Source organism: Diabrotica virgifera, chromosome 1 (assembly GCF_917563875.1).
Source record: "Diabrotica virgifera virgifera chromosome 1, PGI_DIABVI_V3a".
Classification (NCBI taxonomy): Eukaryota; Metazoa; Arthropoda; class Insecta; order Coleoptera; family Chrysomelidae; genus Diabrotica; species Diabrotica virgifera.
The window spans coordinates 59,691,635-59,711,579 of NC_065443.1; the positions used below are offsets into that span (position 1 = coordinate 59,691,635).

At 32.2% G+C, this 19,945-nt stretch overlaps 1 protein-coding gene across 3 annotated transcripts in view; it reads right to left on the minus strand.

The window, feature by feature from the left end:
• LOC114331357 (monocarboxylate transporter 10) overlaps positions 1 to 19,945 on the minus strand; it is a 104,367-nt gene that overhangs the window by 16,165 nt on the left and 68,257 nt on the right. For all 3 annotated transcript variants that reach the window (XM_028280905.2, XM_028280906.2, XM_028280907.2), the window contains exons 3-4: positions 17,669 to 17,795; positions 7,873 to 8,016 (exon numbers count right to left, since the gene is read on the minus strand). In XM_028280905.2, the coding sequence (XP_028136706.1) occupies positions 7,873 to 8,016; positions 17,669 to 17,795 (271 nt within the window). The remainder of the gene's footprint in view (positions 1 to 7,872; positions 8,017 to 17,668; positions 17,796 to 19,945) is intronic.

Consider the following 19,945-nt stretch of genomic DNA (forward strand, 5'->3'; position numbering starts at 1 on the left):
TATCGTAAATATACCTATCAAAATAAATATACGATATAACAAATATACGCTATATGCATAATACATTTAAATTATTATTCTAACTACTTATTTACAAGGGTTAATATAACGTTATTTATTTTTGAATTTTTTATTACTACTGCAATTTTTACATATTTTTACCATATATTGACGTATTATTTTGTCTCTATATTTTTACTATACAGGGTGTCCCGAAAAGATTGGTCATAAATTATACCACACATTCTGGGGTCCAAAATAGTTCGATTGAACCTAACTTACCTTAGTACAAATGTGCTCATAAAAAAGTTACAACCCTTTGAAGTTACAAAATGAAAATCGATTTTTTTCAATATATCGAAAACTATTAGAGATTTTTTATTGAAAATGAACATGTATCATTCTTATGACAGGAACATCCTAAAACAAAATTACAGTTAAATTTGTCCACCCCATACAAAATTTATGGGGATTTTGTTCCCTTAAACCCCCCCAAACTTTTGTGTACGTTCCAAGTAATTCATTATTGTGGTACCATTAGTTAAACACAACGTTTTTTAAACTTTTTTGTCTCCTAGTATTTTTTAGATAAGCCAGTTTTTATCGAGATGTGGCGTCTTTTTCAATATATTTACGTAAAAATTTTATGGGGGTTTTGTTCCTTTAAACCCCCCAAATGTTTGTGTACGTTCCAATTTAACTATTATTGTGGTACCATTAGTTAAACACAGTGTTTTTAAAACTTTTGCCTCTTAGTTTCTTTTCATAAGTCACCTTTTATCGAGATGTAGCTTCTTTTTCAAAATATACCTAAAAATGTAAATTATAAATAAATTTTCAGATTATTAACAGGTCTCCATAATCGTACTTAACCATATACAAATATGTGGTGGATTCGACAAATATTCAAAATATCTCGATAAACACTGACTTATTGAAAAAGTACTAAGAGGCAAAAAAGTTTTAAAAACATTGTGTTTAACTAATGGTACCACAATAATAATTTAATTGGAACGTACACAAAAGTTTGGGGGGGTTTAAGGGAACAAAACCCCCATAAAATTTTCATGGATGCACAAATTTCACTTTCATCATTTTTTTAAGATGTTGCTGCCATAAAAATGCCACATATACATTTTCAATAAAAAATCTCTGTGAGTTTTCGATATACGAAAAAAAATCGATTTTCATTTTGTAACTTCAAAGGGCTGTAACTTTTTTTGTGTGCACTATTGTATATAGGTAAGTGAGGTTCAATCAACCTATTTTTGACCCCAGAATCTGTGGTATAATTTATGACCAATCTTTTCGGGACACCCTGTATATCTATATACTACATATCTATATACACCGTAAGACTATCGAATTTATATTTTCGCTAAGAAGTGCAGAAGCTGGAAAAAAGAAAAAAATTATGTATAAATGAGTAGCAACAAAGTTACTTGGGAAGATTTTGTCAAAATAGTTGAGGAAATTGCACAAGAAATAGACAGGCAAAGCAGAAGAGTCTTAAAGAAAAAAGTTCCGAAATCTAAGGACATAAAGGAAGAAGTAACGACACAGCTAATTAAAGCTTATAACAAGTTCACACAATTGACTAGGAAAAACTGGGAAGCACTTTCGGACAAACAAAGGGAATCGTGCAACAAATATTTTGGAAAAATCAGAGACAAAGTTATACGATCATTTCAAGCAGTAAATGTGAGAACAGTGGTTCCAAGTTCAATACATCAACCAATCGACAAGGAAGTTGAAGAGGAACAAAGCGATGAGGAAATAGAAGAAGGAAAAAGCGACGAGGAAAGAGAAGAAGAAATAATTAACGACGGAATAAAAGAGAAAAAAGGTGACATAAAACAAGATATAACAATAGTAAACATGGCTTTGACAATCAATGAATTTTTGAATATCGCAAGCAAGATATTGCCCAACGAGTTCGATGGAAGCGCAGGGAAATTACAACCATTTTTAGACGCATTAGAACTACTTGGAAAATTGGCAGAAGGTCATGAAGACACAGCTGTAACGCTAATAAAAACGCGACTCACCAATAAGGCTAGGAACCTAATAACCACAGAAGATACAATTCCACGGATAGCTGAAGTACTAAAGAAAGAATTAAAAGGTGATAATCCGAAGAATTTAATAGCCAAATTAGCCAAAAAAAAGGCAAGGGCATAGAGATGCAGCAGTGTACGCATCTGAAGTGGAAGAGTTAGCAGAACAATTAAAAGTAGCATACATAGCGGAAGGAATGCCACTTGACTTAGCAAAGAAATATACGACGGAAGCTGTAGTAACAACAATGAAACGAAACGCTAATGCAGAGAAAGCTAAGCTAATACTGGAAGCAGGTAACTTTACATCACCGCAGGAAGTAGTATCTAAATTTTTGTCGATCGATACGACTGAAGAAAATGCACAAGGAAGAGTCTTAAATTATAGGACAAACTACGAGAATAGGAGAGGACAGCAGCAATACAGAAGAGGATATCATAACAAATATGACAGAGGAAGAAGAAATAACTTCGGACAACGGAACGAAGGAGAAGCAACGGACAATCAACGAAATTATTCGAACAGAGGATACAGACAATTTAACAATCAAACATACAGAGGAAACCAGAGAGGCGGACGTAACAGGAACGTAAGGTTACTAGAAATAGAGGACAGTCAAGAAGAGCAAGAAAACCAGCAGTTGGGGTTTTGAATGAACAAGAAGTTGGAAGCACACAGGCAGAAATAAAATATAACATTTACAACTTCGACCTAAACCTAACGAACTTTGTACGAATGAAAACAGGAATTCTTGAAAACACAAGCACTTTTATCATAGACACAGGAGCTGACATTTCAATACTAAAATGTTCACAAGATTTCATGAAGGAACAGGTGAAACCAAACACAAAGGCAAAAATAAAAGGAGTCACTAAAGGAGAGTTGCAAACAATGGGAGAAGTTGAGACAACACTCGAAGTAAAAGGAACTCGATTCGAACACATCTTTCAATTGGTAGAACCTAACTTTCCAATTCCAACAGACGGAATCATTGGGAGAGACTTTATTTCTAACTTTCAATGTATACTAGATTACGCAAACCTTAAAATGCACATTAAAGAGGACAACGATTGTTACATTAGTACGAAAATTCTGGATAATATAGACAATGACACCATAATAATACCGCCTAGATGTGAAATTTACAGAATCGTAAAAATTTTTCAAACGTTAAAGAAAGACAGGATAGTGGAACAGCAAGAAATACAACCAGGAATATTCATAGCAAGAGCAATTATTTCAAGTAATAATCCTTACATCAAAATTTTGAACACAACGTACGAAACAGTAAATGTAGACGCAAGCACAATCAGGACGTTGGATATTAAACTATTCAATATATATAGGCTAGTCAACGACAGCAAGGACAGAAAAAAAGAATTACGAGAATCACTGAAATTAGACATACCAGAATACATACGAGACAACTTAGTATCGTTATGCGAGGAATATTCAGACATATTCGCCCTAAGGCATGATATGTTAACCTGTAACAATTTCTACGAACAAAAACTAAGAGTTAAAGACCAAACTCCGGTATATATCAAGAATTATAGGACACCTCATGCGCAAACAGAGGAATTAAATCGACAAGTACAAAACCTAAGAGACCAAGGAATCATAGAACCATCTACATCCGAGTACAACAGTCCAGTAGTACTGGTACCGAAAAAAGCTATAGATGGAGGAAAAGCATGGAGATTATGCATAGATTTTAGACAACTGAACAAGAAGATAGTTACAGACAAATTTCCATTACCAAGAATAGATTCGATATTAGATCAACTAGGAAGAGCAAAATGGTTTTCAGTTATAGACTTAATGTCAGGCTTTCACCAGATACCATTAGAAAAATCATCGAGAAAATACACATCGTTCAGCACAGAAAATGGAGCATTTCAATTTACCAGATTACCTTTTGGATTAAATGTAAGCCCAAATAGCTTTTCAAGAATGATGTCAATAGCATTTTCAGGATTAACACCAGACAAAGCATTTCTTTACATGGACGATATCGTAGTAATTGGAATATCCGAAAAACATCACTTAGACAACCTGAAAAAGACATTCGAGACATGTCGGAAATTCAATTTGAAACTTAACCCAGGAAAATGTCAATTCTTTAGGAGGGAAGTAACATATTTAGGACATGATCTTTCTCAAGAGGGAGTATCACCAGACAAAGCGAAGTATGCAGCAATTGAACAATATCCGACACCTAAGACAGCGGAAGAAACAAAGAGATTTGTAGCATTTTGCAACTATTACAGACGTTTTATTAAAAATTTTGCGGAAATATGCAGACCACTCAACAAATTATCGAGGAAAGGAGTAGAATTTTCGTGGACCGAGGAGTGTGAAAAAGCATTCAAAAAGCTTAAAGCATCTCTGACGAAACCACCAATTTTAAAATATCCCGATTTCAACAAACAGTTTATCTTAACAACAGACGCATCTAATGAGAGTTGTTCAGCAATCCTAAGTCAAGATTACAACGGAATTGACCTACCTATAGCATATGCATCAAGAAGTTTTAGTAAAGGAGAATGTAATAAACCTATAATCGTTAAGGAATTACTAGCGATTCATTGGGGAATTAATTATTTTAAATGTTATCTATATGGAGCACCAACATTCAAAGTAAAAACAGACCATAAACCTTTGACACACCTATTTGCAATGAAAGAACCAACCTCAAAACTCACGAGGATCAGATTAGACCTAGAAGAATATGACTTCGAAATAGAGTATATAACAGGGAAAAGTAACTACGCAGACAGCCTTTCAAGAATAACATTGCATCAACTAAAAAACCTATACATAGACAACGCCCATATACTAGCTATAACAAGAGCTCAAGCAAAAGAAAAGGAGAAAGAAGCAAGACAAACAAAGGCTGAAAGTGAACTCGCACTACAGCCAGAAGCCACCAAACAGACAGTAAGGAAGGTACTAAATAATTTAGAGGCGCATAGACTACCAATTTTGTCCTTTGGAGCAGAACTAATCTCACCAAGACTGAGCATTAGGGCCAAAAACAAAATAAAATGCAGCAAAAGCATAGCCACAGGATTGAATCATTTCGATTTAAACCAAGCGTTGGTACAGCTTGATAAGCTGGCGGTAGAGAATGCAGTACGTAAAGTAAAAATATACGTAAATGATATTATTTTTAAAATGTGCACAATTGATGAATTTATTAAAGAAGGAAATAAAAAATTGAAGAATATAGAAATATACATATGTGAAGTACCAGAAACAATAAAAGATGACAAAGAAAAACACAGATTAATAGAAGAATACCATAATCACCCGATGTTCGGAGGACACTTAAAGAAAAATAGACTAATAAAGAAGCTAAAAGCAAGATTTAGATGGAAAAATTTAGAAAAAGACGTAAGAAAATACGTTAAACAATGCCATGAATGTCACATTAACAAACCGAATAGAACACTTGTCAAAGAAGACGTGATATCGGACACTTCTTCGAAACCAGAGGACACAGCGTACATAGACACGATAGGTCACCTCACTAGAAGCAATGAAGACAAAAAAGAGCGGCAAGAAGAAAAGAATAGGCTCAAAGCGACACCACAACACTTTAAAATAGGAGACCTAGTCCTTGTAAAAAGGGAAGAGAATGGTAAGTTTGATAGTCTTTATGTAGGTCCTTTCACGATAACAGAAGTAAATAACGTTAATTGTAAAATCAGAATAGAAAACAATAAAATCAAGGAAATACATAAGAATAGATTATATGCTTACAATCCGAAAACACAGTGAGTGACAAGTGTTACGAAACAATGTTGTTAAACGAACATTTTATATTATTTATGTATTTGCGTAGGCTTAGGAAGTTTGTATATAAAATAAATTTTTTGTATTGATTACAACACAGTATGGGTTGGTAGCACGACTTGCAAATTTCCCTCCCCGTAGTCGGAAAATTCCTAAAAAGGGAAGGTGTACAAGAATTCATCTGTACTCAGTAGATATATCTTAAAAACACCCTGTAATTATCTACGATAATTACTTTCAGTTATTTATGTCATCATAACAATATTACAACCTTCATTCGATTATATAAATATTGTTAGCCAAGATCACGATTCACTAATAATTGCAGAGTCAATTATAAACACTTTTCATGGTCGATGCTGAATAGGCATTTCTAAATATATAAACAGTTAAACTATAACAAGGGAATTCTTTATTATTATATTAGACATTCGTCATTCTATTTTGGTGATCAGACGTAATATTTCCACATTAAAGATAGTGTCTCTTTCTACACGAGACGTTCTTTGGGTGCGGTGCTACCAGCTTATGCTTATGTGAGTGTAAATAAAACAACTCAACAAGTAAAAGCGTATCAATTATTCCACCCCTCGGATAAGGGATAACCACCCTCACCGGGAGAAGATAGCCTTAATGCCAGGGCTGTCATACTTCTTTGAAGATACAAAAATACCACTAGATATCATTAAAACTTAAAACAATCGAAGATATATACAAGGACAATTGAAAATATGCCCGAATATTGTATTTTTGCAATACTTAATCCAATTATTCGCTTTTTCAGAATATTAAATTCTATTTTATTTCATGTAGTATGTATATTCCGGTTTTCTAGCATCTTAAATATAATCATTAATCCGATTATAACATATAGAGTGCTAGTCAAAAGTCTGGTCCCCCTCGTATCTTTTGAACGGCTTTACGCTTTACTTATAATAGTGAAATTTGAAAGGAGGAAATAAACGACATTAGGCTTCTCAACTAGTCATAACAGGTGACGTAATAGTGACAGATGACATTACAGCGCCACTGTGACCGATAATTTTAAATGGGACCTTACGGCAAGTCACGCCTCGTTTGAAAGGTACTGAAAATATCTATTCAATCATACTAATTTTATTTGAGTTAAAGCTTATTTTGATGAATAAATTAAATACATACTACAATTGTAGTTTCCCATTTAATTAATAAATATTTAAACGTCCGCATAAATAAATACATATGCAACACACAATACACAACCGCAATACGAACACAAGACACATAATAATCAGAATTTGATGTACTATGGGACACAAAACATCCACCATTAGATCTTTTCAGAAAAAGGAAGACTACTGCCTACAACACCACGGCCATGTATGTCAACCTCAATTTTGTAAATACATAACCTCAACACCTTGGCGGTTATACAGTCTTCTTAACAGTTTCTTTAATAATAACCTTTTTGAAAATGATTCCTGGAGTGGAAATCGAAACATGAAATATTTTAGTCAAAAAAATGTAATTGCTATTACAACCAATTGTGGTTAACCCCATGTAAACAAAACATTCAATTAAATGTGACATTTAAATCAGCAATCATGTTTTTTAAACAACATAACACAGGTCACCTGATTCCTTCAAATTTTGTGTTTTTTTATACACTCTAATGCAGATTTAGAATCTGTTAATATTACTCCTTAATCTGTTACCATTTTTTCTTAATTTTATATAGTTTAGTATAATCCGTTTGAAAATAATTGATAGCACATTTTTTATGACACAGCTCATTTGCATTTTATGTTGTACATATTGTATTCAAAGATATCGAGGTATATGACCACCTCGACAAACTTTGAATACAATACAACACAACATAAAATTCAAATGAGCAGTGTCATAAAAACTGTGCTATCAATAATTTTCAAACGGAGTATAGTTATTTTGAAGTTAGTAGCATTGATAGTAACGAACTTTAAATTATCCGTTTTATTAAAACGTTTGTTTGAAAAAATTTAAAAAAATGTTAATTACCTGTTAACACTGATATCGTGAAGATGAAGGCAGTATAAGAATTACCAAAACTGGTTAAAAGGATTCCTGTGCACCATATTGTGGTACCTATGAAGGCCACCGTCCGAAATTCATATGTTTTTAATAAAGGACTTCCAAAAAACCCTAAAAAAATAATCAGTTTTACCATACAAATCTTTATAAACAAAATTGATAATACATATTAATAGCAAATAAAAATGTGCTGCCTATAATAAATATGTAAAATAAAAACAAAGTAACTACTGCACATATTAGCATATACATAATATGTTGCAATAGACTCTTGCGGGAAAATAGATAGCTGTATAAAAGCTAGATATGAAGTATAACCTATTGGTATAATTCATGGCATTTCACTATTTTTGATACAGTAGACTCGCGATTATCCGAGGTAATTGGGACCGTGACTACCACGGATACGGAAAAAACTCGGTTAACACCGAGATTGGTTGTATCGATAGAAAAACTATAGTAGGTACTGTATATAAATGATAAAAACATAAAACAGCATAAAAGCTGACTAGATCTAATATAAACAACACAAAAGCATTTACCTAACAATAAAACACTGAAAACGCTTGTTCTCTATACTTCCACAAAATTTCTTATAACTATGTCACTACAGCTGTTTCGGCAGAGTCCTTTCTCAAGTGATTTAGTTTACTATGGGTTTGCCTTTTTAAAGTCTTTAACTGAAGAGGTTGAGGAGTGGGGAGCTGTTTGTCTCGAGTTGGTCATTCAGAATTATATCTGTATTTTTTAATTTATTAATTTCCATACATTCTAATAAAGATAGCTTAAGGCCTTTATTTCGAATATGCAGAATTTGAAACTCTACATTAAAAGAATGATTATGATCTAGAAGGTGAAGTGCGTATGTAGAAGTGTCTGTTTTTTTTTTGTTGAAAGCCCTTTTGTGTTCTGCTATCCGTTTGTCAAAAGTTCTGCCAGTTTGGATCGATGTAAGTTTTAGGACAGTCACCACCAGTTAGTTTGTAGACACCACTCTGTAGTTATTTTCTCTTTCGGCTCTTATTGTTCTTAATATATTTGCTTAAGTTGTTAGTTCTAAAAGCTGGTGTTATTCCTTTCTTTTTTATGTATCTGGCTATTTTTGTTGGTATGTTGCCAGTATACAGGGTGAGTCATGAGGAACTGTACATACTCCTACCTCGTATAGAGGCTCCTATGGGGAATAACAAATGACCATTCAAAAGTGTCTGCTCCCATTGTTTAATAATATACAGGGCGAGTTTCGCATTTTGACAGAAATTTGTATTCGTCATAATTTTTGAACGGACAGATCGATGTGTCTCTTATTTTGGTCAATCGTTAGGTACACTATTACGACCTAATCAACTGATTTATTCAAACTAGAAAAAATCAGGTCCGGCTTCAAAAAATTAGTTCGTTTGGGTCTTAGAAAAAATTTCACCCTGTATACGCTTTTTGAAAACTATAATATGAATTTTACAAATTAGACAATATTTATTTATTGATAAAATGACAAAAATGACATTTATTTTTTTCCCCACACGATTACTTAATTTTTTATAAAAAAATCAAATTTGACTATGAATTAAAAGTTTGGTAAAGTGAACCATAGATTTAAAAAATATAACTTTTATTACAAAAAATAATTTTTTTTGAACAAATATTTAATTTATGTTACCACCCAAACAATTGATTTATACAAACTAGAGAAAAATCAGGCCCGGATTTAAAAAATTAGTTCGTTTTAGTCTTAGAAAAAATTTCACCATGTATACGCTTTTTGAAAACTCTAATATGAATTTTACAAAAAAGACAAATAGGCAATTACAATGGCATATTTATTTTTTCCCCATACGATTACTTAATTTTTTATAAAAAAATCAAATTTGACTATGAATAATTAAAAGTTTGGTAAAGTGAACCATAGATTAAAAAAAATTCACTTTTATTACAAGAATTAATTTTTTTTGAACAAATATTTAATTTATGTTACCACCCAATCAACTGATTTATTCAAACTAGAACAAAAACAGGCACGGATTTAAAAAATTAGTTCGTTTTGGTCTTAGAAAAAATTTCACCCTGAAAACGCTTTCTGAAATGTCTAATATGAATTTTACAAATTAGACAAATAGGCAATTAAAATGGCATATTTATTTTTTCCCCACACGATTACTTAATTTTTTTATTATAAAATCAAATTGTCAAAATCGGAATTTTAACCTAAAAATGAAAAAAAAAAAAAAATGAAATCACGGTTTAACTCGCTACAACTCTGTTCCAGTTTAATATTTTTTTTTTCTGAAATTTTTACTAGTCCAGGAACCGAAGCTTTTCACCTCGCAATTTTTACAGAATATATCGATTTGCTTGAAAATTTGAGAATAAGTAGTGGATAGCCCAAAGATCAAAATCTATATGATGCCGAAAGGCGCTTTTTCCGTGGGGTGGTTGCCACCCCATCTCGGGGGTGGAAATTTTTTATTATATTTTGACCGCAAAAGTTGATAAAAACATTAATTTTAAGCAAAAAATAGTCTATACATTTTTTTGATAAAATTAATAGTTCTCGATTTATTCGCTATCGAAAGTGTTAGTTTTATATCGAAAAAATCAATGTTTTTCGATAATATACTCATTTACGATTCATTTAATTTTTGCCGTAGAAAAAAATTTTTCAAACCAAGTTCTTTCAATCTTTCTATTCTGAAGAAAATTGCATTTTTTACCGAACTACAAAAATTCGTTATTCGCTTTTAACTCTAGTTTTTTAAAAACTAATCATTCTAAGCCAGTCAAACTTCTGGAATTTATTAATAATACATAAGTAAAGAAGTATGAATAAGGCAAATGAATAAAAATACCGCTAACTTACAACAATATGCTTCCAATTGGATTTTGTCGTTTTTTTTTCAAAAGAATATATTGATTTTTTAACCGTAACTTTTTTATTTTTTATCCTAGAAAATTTGGTAAAAAATAATTTTGTAGGTCGTTACAGGATCTATAAGGGTATTAATATTAAATCCTTTTAAAATCCTCAGTCGCAAAAAGAGGTAACTTTGAAAGTGTTGGTAAAGGTGGTTTTTGCATGTTATTATAAGATTTAATTGTCAATAGCTCACTCAATTTTTGCTGTAGACAAAATTTTTGCAAATCAAGTTCTTGGGAATTCAATGAGCTACAATTTTATATTTAAATATTTTTTCGTATCTCTGATGCTAATCTTTCTATTCTGAAGAAAAATGCATTTTTACCAAACTACAAAAATTCGTTATTCGCTTTTAACTCAATTTTTTTTTTAAATTAATCATTCTAAGACGGTCAAACCTCTAGAACCTATTAATGATGCATAAATAAAGAAGACCAAAGAAGGTCAATGACTAATTTTAATTAGGGTGGTAAGTAGGGGGAAGTTTTCAATCACTTTTTCGCTGAAAAAAAAATAGAGACTGACATTCTTTTCATTATAAGTCACTTAATGTTTGAGCTAGAGACTTTTTTTTATTTCTAGAGATAGATATTTTTGAAGTTATACTTCTTTACGGGCGATATGAGGGTGAATTTTTATATATTAAAACCTATGATCCCGGCGCATGCGCATTATAACTTTGTTCTGATTGGATGTTCAAATGACATGTCAAAAATTATCCAATATGGCAGCTGTAGCACAGCTGTGGTGTGAACGGTTGACGGTTTGGTTATGTAATGTATGGTTGTTGCGTGTTAAAATTTGTGGGAAGAGAAACAACAAAGGTTAGTTAATAGTTATACTGCCTTTTTGAAGTTATACTTCTTTAGGCGCGATTTCATTGAGGGTGAAATTTTAGTAATCTGCGCACACAGGCAGTATGGAGTTCGTTACTAAATGTTTTAATTTATGTATTTATCAGTCCAGAAAAGGTGTGGAAAGAATATATTAGTGTTTTTAAATATATTTTTCTACAAACGTGTTAAAAATGCAATTTATAGCACTCCATAGGAGCGTTAAAAATGCTACTTTAAAGCACCGCTGCTTTAAAAATTTTAAGGCACTGCAGTTAAAAGTGAATTGTCAAATTGTGAAACGTCAAAATATTTATATTTCATTTAGTAACGTTAATAGATATTAATAATACCTATTTACGAATGTTTCTTCTAAAATTTAGGAATATATTAATTTTATAATACATTTAAGTATGTATGAATTTTCTTTACAATTTTTACTTACCAATTTGTTTTGTTTCAGATTCAGATTCGTTTATTCATGTCAATAACACAAGTGTTTAACACATGTCAATATATCTAATACACCTGTCAATATACCTGTCAATATACCTGTTTATACCTAATATCGCCGTTGTCTAGCAAGTGTCTTCGTAGATTAGCGGTATGTGTATTTAGCTACGGACCCGTTAGTACTTGGTTCAATTCCCACGTAAGGAAATTTTTTTTGTTTATTATTAATGGTTATTGACATCTTAGACTATTATTATATGGACTTATAAATGATTAAAAATAATTAAAAATAATTAAAATAATTAATCGGGATGTTGCCCAACTATTTACCGGGTTGCAAATTTATAATAATTGCCTATTTCAAAATGCACTTTTGAAATGAATTTTTCTTATGCACAAATGCAATTTCAGATTTCTTATTCATTACAATAGTTCACAAAATTTCCTGATATTCTCACGAATCCAACGCACCAAACTGCATTAAAATCCGTCTTACTGCGCCAAAAATCGAGAGTAAGGCCTTTTTTTGTGCTTCAATGCCTCGACTAATTCGGCCAGAGATCGAGAGGTCGTGAGTTCGAATCCAGTGCAATCCTATACTTTTTTTATTTTTTTGAAAGCGGTAAGCACAAAATTAGTTTGGTGTTTAAAAAAAATTAAAACAAACTGTTTAAAGTATATTTATTTTTAAGAAATCATATAATGGAAGTATAACTTCTTACGTGCGTACAAAGTACACACACATTCTTTTTTAAATACTTTAAATTAGTTTCAACAAGTTATCCTCGAAAAATGCATAGTTTTCCCGTCTTTTGACTTTGAAACTACAATATTTAGCATTTGACGAAGAAGAGCTAACATATAATAAAGTATAGCTCGATTACTATTGGTCTTAAAGAAAAATAAAAAAACTGTTCTGTTTATTTTTTCAAAAGGTTCATTTTTGCTAAGCACAGTTGTTTTGATAAAACGAAAACTTTTTGAGTTATTAGCAGAAAACTGATTAAAAATATTGATTTTTTCGATATAAAACTAACACTTTCGATAGTGAATAAATCGAAAACTGTTAATTTTATCAAAAAAATATATAGAAAGTTTTTTGCTTAGAATGAATGTTTTCACCAACTTTTGCGGTCAAAATAAAATAAAAATTTCCACCCCCGAGATGGGCTGGCAACCACCCCCATGGTAAAAGCGCCTTTCGGCATCATATAGATTTTGATCTTTGGACTATCCACTACTTATTCTCAAATTTTCAAGCAAATCGATCCATTCTGTAAAAATTGCGAGGTTTTGTCCTGTTTTAAGCTTCATTACTTGGACTATACAGCACATATCTCTTACCATTGTGAAGACTATGAAAATTGTTGTAGACTTTCAGTCTTCTTCTCATAAAAGTTATGAATTTTTAAAAATAAAAGGTGCAGATTCGTTAATTGTTCACTGTCCACAGACCACATATGGTCTGTGTACTAAAAGCACTACCAGTTCACATACCATATGTGGTCTGTTCGTAGATACAATTTTCATATACATCAATTCATATAGAGCAAAAACGTTTTAGATCTCTCGATTAACATTATTATTTGAAAAATATTCGCCAAATTGGCGAAGGATATAAAAAAAAATGATAAATACAATTTTCAGGTTGTTTATAAAAGTGGACGTGAAGAGAATGGCCTTTATTAGACTTGAACTTGACAGAACATATCCCATATATTATAAATAGTGTTGGGACAAAGAGAAAAAATGTGTAATTTTATCGTAATTGCGATAAATGTAATATCGAAACTAAACACCTATATTTTATTGCGTTTTCACTTTTAGCGAACTAAAAATGGATATGTAAGATAAAATAATATACAATATAATGAAAAGTAAATATTTATTGAAAAAGAAAAATATTGAAAAAAAATTATATGTTCAATGTACTTTTTGAAAACATTGTAGACAATACGGTTTGGTACAGATGTGGCATATTTGTGAAACCCTTTTGGCTTTATTAGTGGCAGCTGCTGATGTTTCTTCTTTTTGACGAAATTCATTATAGCATCCGGCACACCTACGTCTAGTAATTTTTCCATCTTTTCTATCCAGCGGTCTAAGAAAATGCTGTACCTACTTGTGACATGGACGGCGTAGGTATAGCAGGTTTCTGGACAACGTTTATACCCAAAAGATTTTTCACAATACTCATTTGGGCCTGCAATATTGTACATTTATTTTGCTGGTTCAATTTATTGAACAAATAAACTGTATTTATGATACCCACTCCAAACGGAACATTGACAGCAACTTTTTTGTATCAGGTCAAGGTCTTGCGAATTGGTAGCTAATTTTACGTATTTTGTTGTCTTAGATCATAAAGACGATCTAAGTTTATCGTAATTGATGAGTTGTCTATGCCATTTCTTATTTGATACAGGGAAAAAATGGATAAAATGACGAAAGTACGCACATATCACATATGGTCTGTGGACTCACGAGAAAACTTTTGGTCATTTTTGTTCTATAGAGTCCACAGTCCATATGTGGTATGCTTTAAAACAAATATATTTTAATTACATATTTATATATTTTACAACATTATTTATTTATTTAAAGCCAGAAGATATCAATTTTTACAAAAACATTACTGGACTTATGAGCAATTTCCACTCTAAAACCTGGACAGTGAACCTGTTAAATCGCAAAAATTAAGTGAAAACATTTAAAATTTATCTGTTTGATCACGTCTATGCTAAACTATAGAGTCCAAAGAGAAGTGTTATGGGTTTTAGATCTAGACGTGGTATAGAAAAAAAAACTGGTGAAGCTTTTAATTTTAAGAAAAACGTTGTTTAATTTTTTTATTTTTATGGTAAAATTCCGATTTTGACAAATTTGATTTTTTAATAAAAAAATAGTAATCGTGTGGGGAAAAAATAAATATGCCATTTTAGTTGCCTATTTGTCTAATTTGTAAAATTCATATTAGAGTTTTCAAAAAGCGTATACAGGGTGAAATTTTTTCTAAGACCAAAACGAACTAATTTTTTAAATCCGGGCCTGTTTTTTTTTTAGTTTGCATAAATCAGTTGATTGGGTGGTAACATAAATTAAATATTTGTTCAAAAAAAATATTTTTGTAATAAAAGTGAATTTTTTTTAATCTATGGTTCACTTTACCAAACTTTTAATTATTCATAGTCGAATTTGATTTTTTTATAAAAAATTAAGTAATCGCGTGGGGAAAAAATAAATATGCCATTGTAATTGCCTATTTGTCTTTTTTGTAAAATTCATATTAGAGTTTTCAAAAAGCGTATACAGGGTGAAATTTTTTCTAAGACTAAAACGAACTAACTTTTTTAAACCGGGCCTGATTTTTTTCTAGTTTGTATAAATCAGTTGATTGGGTGGTAACATAAATTAAATATTTGTTAAAAAAAAATTAATTTTTGTAATAAAAGTTATTTTTTTTTAATCTACGGTTCACTTTACCAAACTTTTAATTCATAGTCAAATTTGATTTTTTTATAAAAAACTTTTAATTCATAGTCAAATTTGATTTTTTTTTTAAATTAAGTAACCGTGTGGGGAAAAAAATAAATATGTCATTTTAATTGCTTATTTGTCTAATTTATAAAATTAATATTATAGTTTTCAAAAAGCGTATACAGGGTGAAATTTTTTCTAAGACCCAAACGAACTTTTTTTTGAAGCCGGACCTGATTTTTTCTAGTTTGAATAAATCAGTTGATTAGGTGGTAATAGTGTAACGATTGACCAAAATAAGAGACACATCGATCTGACCGTTCAAAAATTATGACGAATACAAATTTCTGTCAAAATGCGAAACTCGCCCTGTATATTATTAAACAATGGGAGCAGACACTTTTTAATGGTCATTTGTTATTCCCCATAAGAGCCTCTATACGAGGTAGGAGTATGTACAGTTCCTCATGACTAGTGTGACCAACTCCTATTTGGTCAAATTCGGGACACGGCTGAAAAAAATACCTAAAATCCGGGACTTTTCAATGAAAATCGGGCCATTTTTTTTAATATAGAACTTTCATAATATCGTGATTTTATTTATTAAACATTTTTATGTTGACAATGATATTTCTAATGGGGTTAAGCAACAATAATTGGTTGTAATGATAATGGCGATAATTAAAATACAGAAAAGAAAAAAAAATCACAGTTTGAGTTTTTGTAGACCTATAATACCAAACACCATGATATGCAGCGTTTTTGATGTGGTATTAATATTCTTCTTTTTCTTCTGTCTTCAGAAATCCAACTTTGGATATAGGCCTCCCCCAATTCAATCCAGTATTGTCTATTTTGCGCCACATGTTTCCAGTTGTGTCCTTCAAAGTTCTTTATGTCATCAGCCCATCTCATTTGTGACCTTCCTTTGCTTCTTCTTCCTACCCACGGTCTCCATTGTTGTATTTCATGATTCCATCTTTTATCCTTCAGTCGATCATTGTGCCCTGCGAAGCTTTATTTTAATTTGGCAGCATGTTCTCCTGCGTTTTTTTGCTTTGGTTTTGTTGCTAATCCATTTATTTGTTTTTTTTATCTCTAAGCCTCACCCCGAGCATTGATCTTAATATTACACTCTCGAAATTGTCGACTTTTTTTCCTCCTAGCAATTCAGTTTGATATGAATTTTTAGAAGAATATTCAAAATTTCAAAATAGAATTTTATCAAAACATTGAAAATTCGGATGGCCCGGAAGCCTGGTCCGGGACGCCGGGACACGACTTCGTAATTCGGGCCATGTCCCGGATTTTTCGGGCTAGTTGGTCACACTACTCATGACTCACCCTGTATGTGATAGAGCAAAAGGTACTGGGTTCTTTCTGTGGTGGTGGATAGACTAGTTTGGTTTAAAATTTTATTAATTGTTTGTTCGTTATAGCCATTGTTTACTGCTATTTGTTTCATAATGTTCAGTTATATTTCGAAGTTATTTTTTGACATGGGAATTTCTGTCAGTCTATGTTTGAGAAAGGCACTCTGCCGAAACAGCTCCAGTCACATAGTTATTTATAATAAATTTTGTGGAAGTATAGAAAACGAACGTTTTCAGTGTTTTACTGTTAGATAAAATGAATTTCCATCAAGTAACGGTCGAATCCATAAATTATTTAAAAGCATTTACAATAACAATAGTACACAGACACCTTTCTGATACATAACTGGATCAGACTCGAGCAGACTTGATGGTCAATAAATTGAAATAAGCACTAGATGAGGCTACTATCGAAAGTTACAATCATCTTTTACAATTTAATAAAACAACGTTTAGCGCAGGGACCTTCTGGGTGAACTGTGCTAACTAGCATACCAAGATATGGACCTTTGAAGTGGTGAGGTGAAATAAAAATAACAAGAAAAAAACGTAAAATTAATCGTGTTTCAACCAATCACCACCAAGCAGGCAGGTAATTCAAATTTTCTTGATAGTGTTTAAACAAAACAAAGTAATTTTAGAGAGATGAGATTAGGTTACACTTAAATACACTTATTTAATAAAAAAAAAGTTAAAAAATAAAAACTATTTACCAGTTATACAGTAAAGTGAGCTTTGTAAGTGGAGTAGGAATGACGTTTGAGCAGCTGTGACGCCCATCAGTTCGAAGTCTTTCCCAAAAATGATCCCAAAACATTGTATAAGAGTTAATAAACTAACCTACAACAGAAAAATGTTTTAATGAATGCAAATATCTGTTGGATTTTTATAAACTAATATACACAGTGAGTTTTATGTATGGAACGCCTCGATTATCTTGGAAACGGCTTATACGATTTTTTAGTGAGTAATACTACCAAGATGAAAAGAGACTAAGGGTATTAAAGCAAACGAAAAAAACGGAGTCAGAATATTTTTAATTCCAGACCAGCATATCTTTTGGGTTTTTTGGAAATAAATTGAACCTTTCCCCTTCGGGAACCTAAGCCTCCATCACCGGCGATGCCACTACACGCAGCTATCCACCATCTGCAGTTGCAGCAGCTATCCAACATCTGTAGTTGTACCAGCTAAACATCACCAACAGACTAGAGCTGCATTGACCTGAGGTCGACCATCTAGCCCAGGTTGAGAGTCAACAGCTGTACCATTCGACATAAAGGAGTTACCATCAAACAAATACCAAAAGCCACATAAGTATAATACAAGAATTGTTAGTTTTGGCAAGAATCTCAATATCTTCTTCTTCTAATAACTTCAGTGAGTTATTTATGTTTATTTAGGTAATACTCATTATGCTTTTTATTCTTTTGTAAATCTTTATTGTTATTCCTAAATAAACATTATTATTATTCTTTTTGTATAGACATCGGTCTGTTTTTTCAATGTGACTAGTAAGTTGTCGTTCCATCGTTTTCGTGGTCTTCCCACTGATCGTCTTCCTATTGGGGAACCGTCTCTCGCTGTCCTGACTACCCTATTTGTTGTCATTCGGCTTATGTGGTCATTCCATTCTATTCTTCTGTTTCTTCTTCTTTTGCCCTTTAATTCGTCCAATTTTGAACATAGGCTTCCCAAAGTTTCCTCCACTCGCTTCTGTTTAGTGCTTTCTGTTTCCAGTGCGTTCCTCCGATCTTTTTAATGTCGTCTCCGCATCTCATCTGGGGTCATCCTCTTGCTCTCTTTCCTGTCCATGATCTCCATTGTTGTATCGTGGTATTCCACCTATTTTCTGTTTCTTACCCAGTTATTATTGTTATCCACCTTGCATCTGCGTGGTATAACTGTAAGTACTTCTAGCTCTGTCCCATAGAGTCTTACCATCGATTTTTCGAAGGGTTTTCATCTCCGCTGATTCGAGCAATCTTTTTGTCCCCTCTGTGTCGGGTCGTGTTTGATACCAGGGAAGGCGAAGCAAACATATATAAAATAGCCAAACAGAGAGCAAATAAAGCAAGAGATTTTAACCAGATTAGATGTATCCGAGATAAAAATAATAAAATACTAATTCACGAAAAGGATGTCAAAAAGAGGTGGAGAAAGTATTTTGACAGTTTATTAAATGAAGAACTTGACAGACAGCCTGTGGAGTTAACGGAGACAGTAACAGCAATGGTTACCAGAATAACAAACGAGGAAGTGGCTCAAGCGCTTCAAAAAATAAAGAATCGAAAAGCAGTCGGAAGAGATGATATTCCTGAGGAAGTATGGAGAGTATTGGGAGAGACAGGAATAAGTTGGTTAGCAGGTCTATTTAATAGAATTATGGAAGTTGGACAAATGCCAGACGAATGGATAAGCAGTATATTAGTACCTGTCTACAAAAACAAGGGAGACATACAACAATGTACAAACTACAGGGCTATAAAACTACTTAGCCACACCATGAAAATATGGGAGAGAGTAATTGATAGATGGATACGTGAAGAAACCGAAATATCCGATAATCAATTTGACTTTATGCAGGGCAGATCAACAACCGATGAAATATCCGATAATCAATTTGGCTTTATGCAGGGCAGATCAACAACAGATGCAATTTTTTATTGTAAGGCAACTGATGGAAAAATACGGGAATAAAGAGACCAACGCTCATATGGTATTCATTGATCTTGAGAAAGCATATGATAGCGTTCCTCGAGAGATTCTATGGTGGGCACTCGATAAGAAAGGAGTCCCTGGCGAATATGTAATGATTGTGAGAGATATGTATGAGGGAGTATATTCAGGTGAAAGTAGGATTGCACCAAGGCTCGGTGCTTAGTCCTTATTTATTCTCATTAGTTTTGGACCAGATAATAGCGAAACTACAGGGTAGCATTCCATGGTGCCTAATGTATGCTATGATGTAGTGTTAATAAGAAATAGTG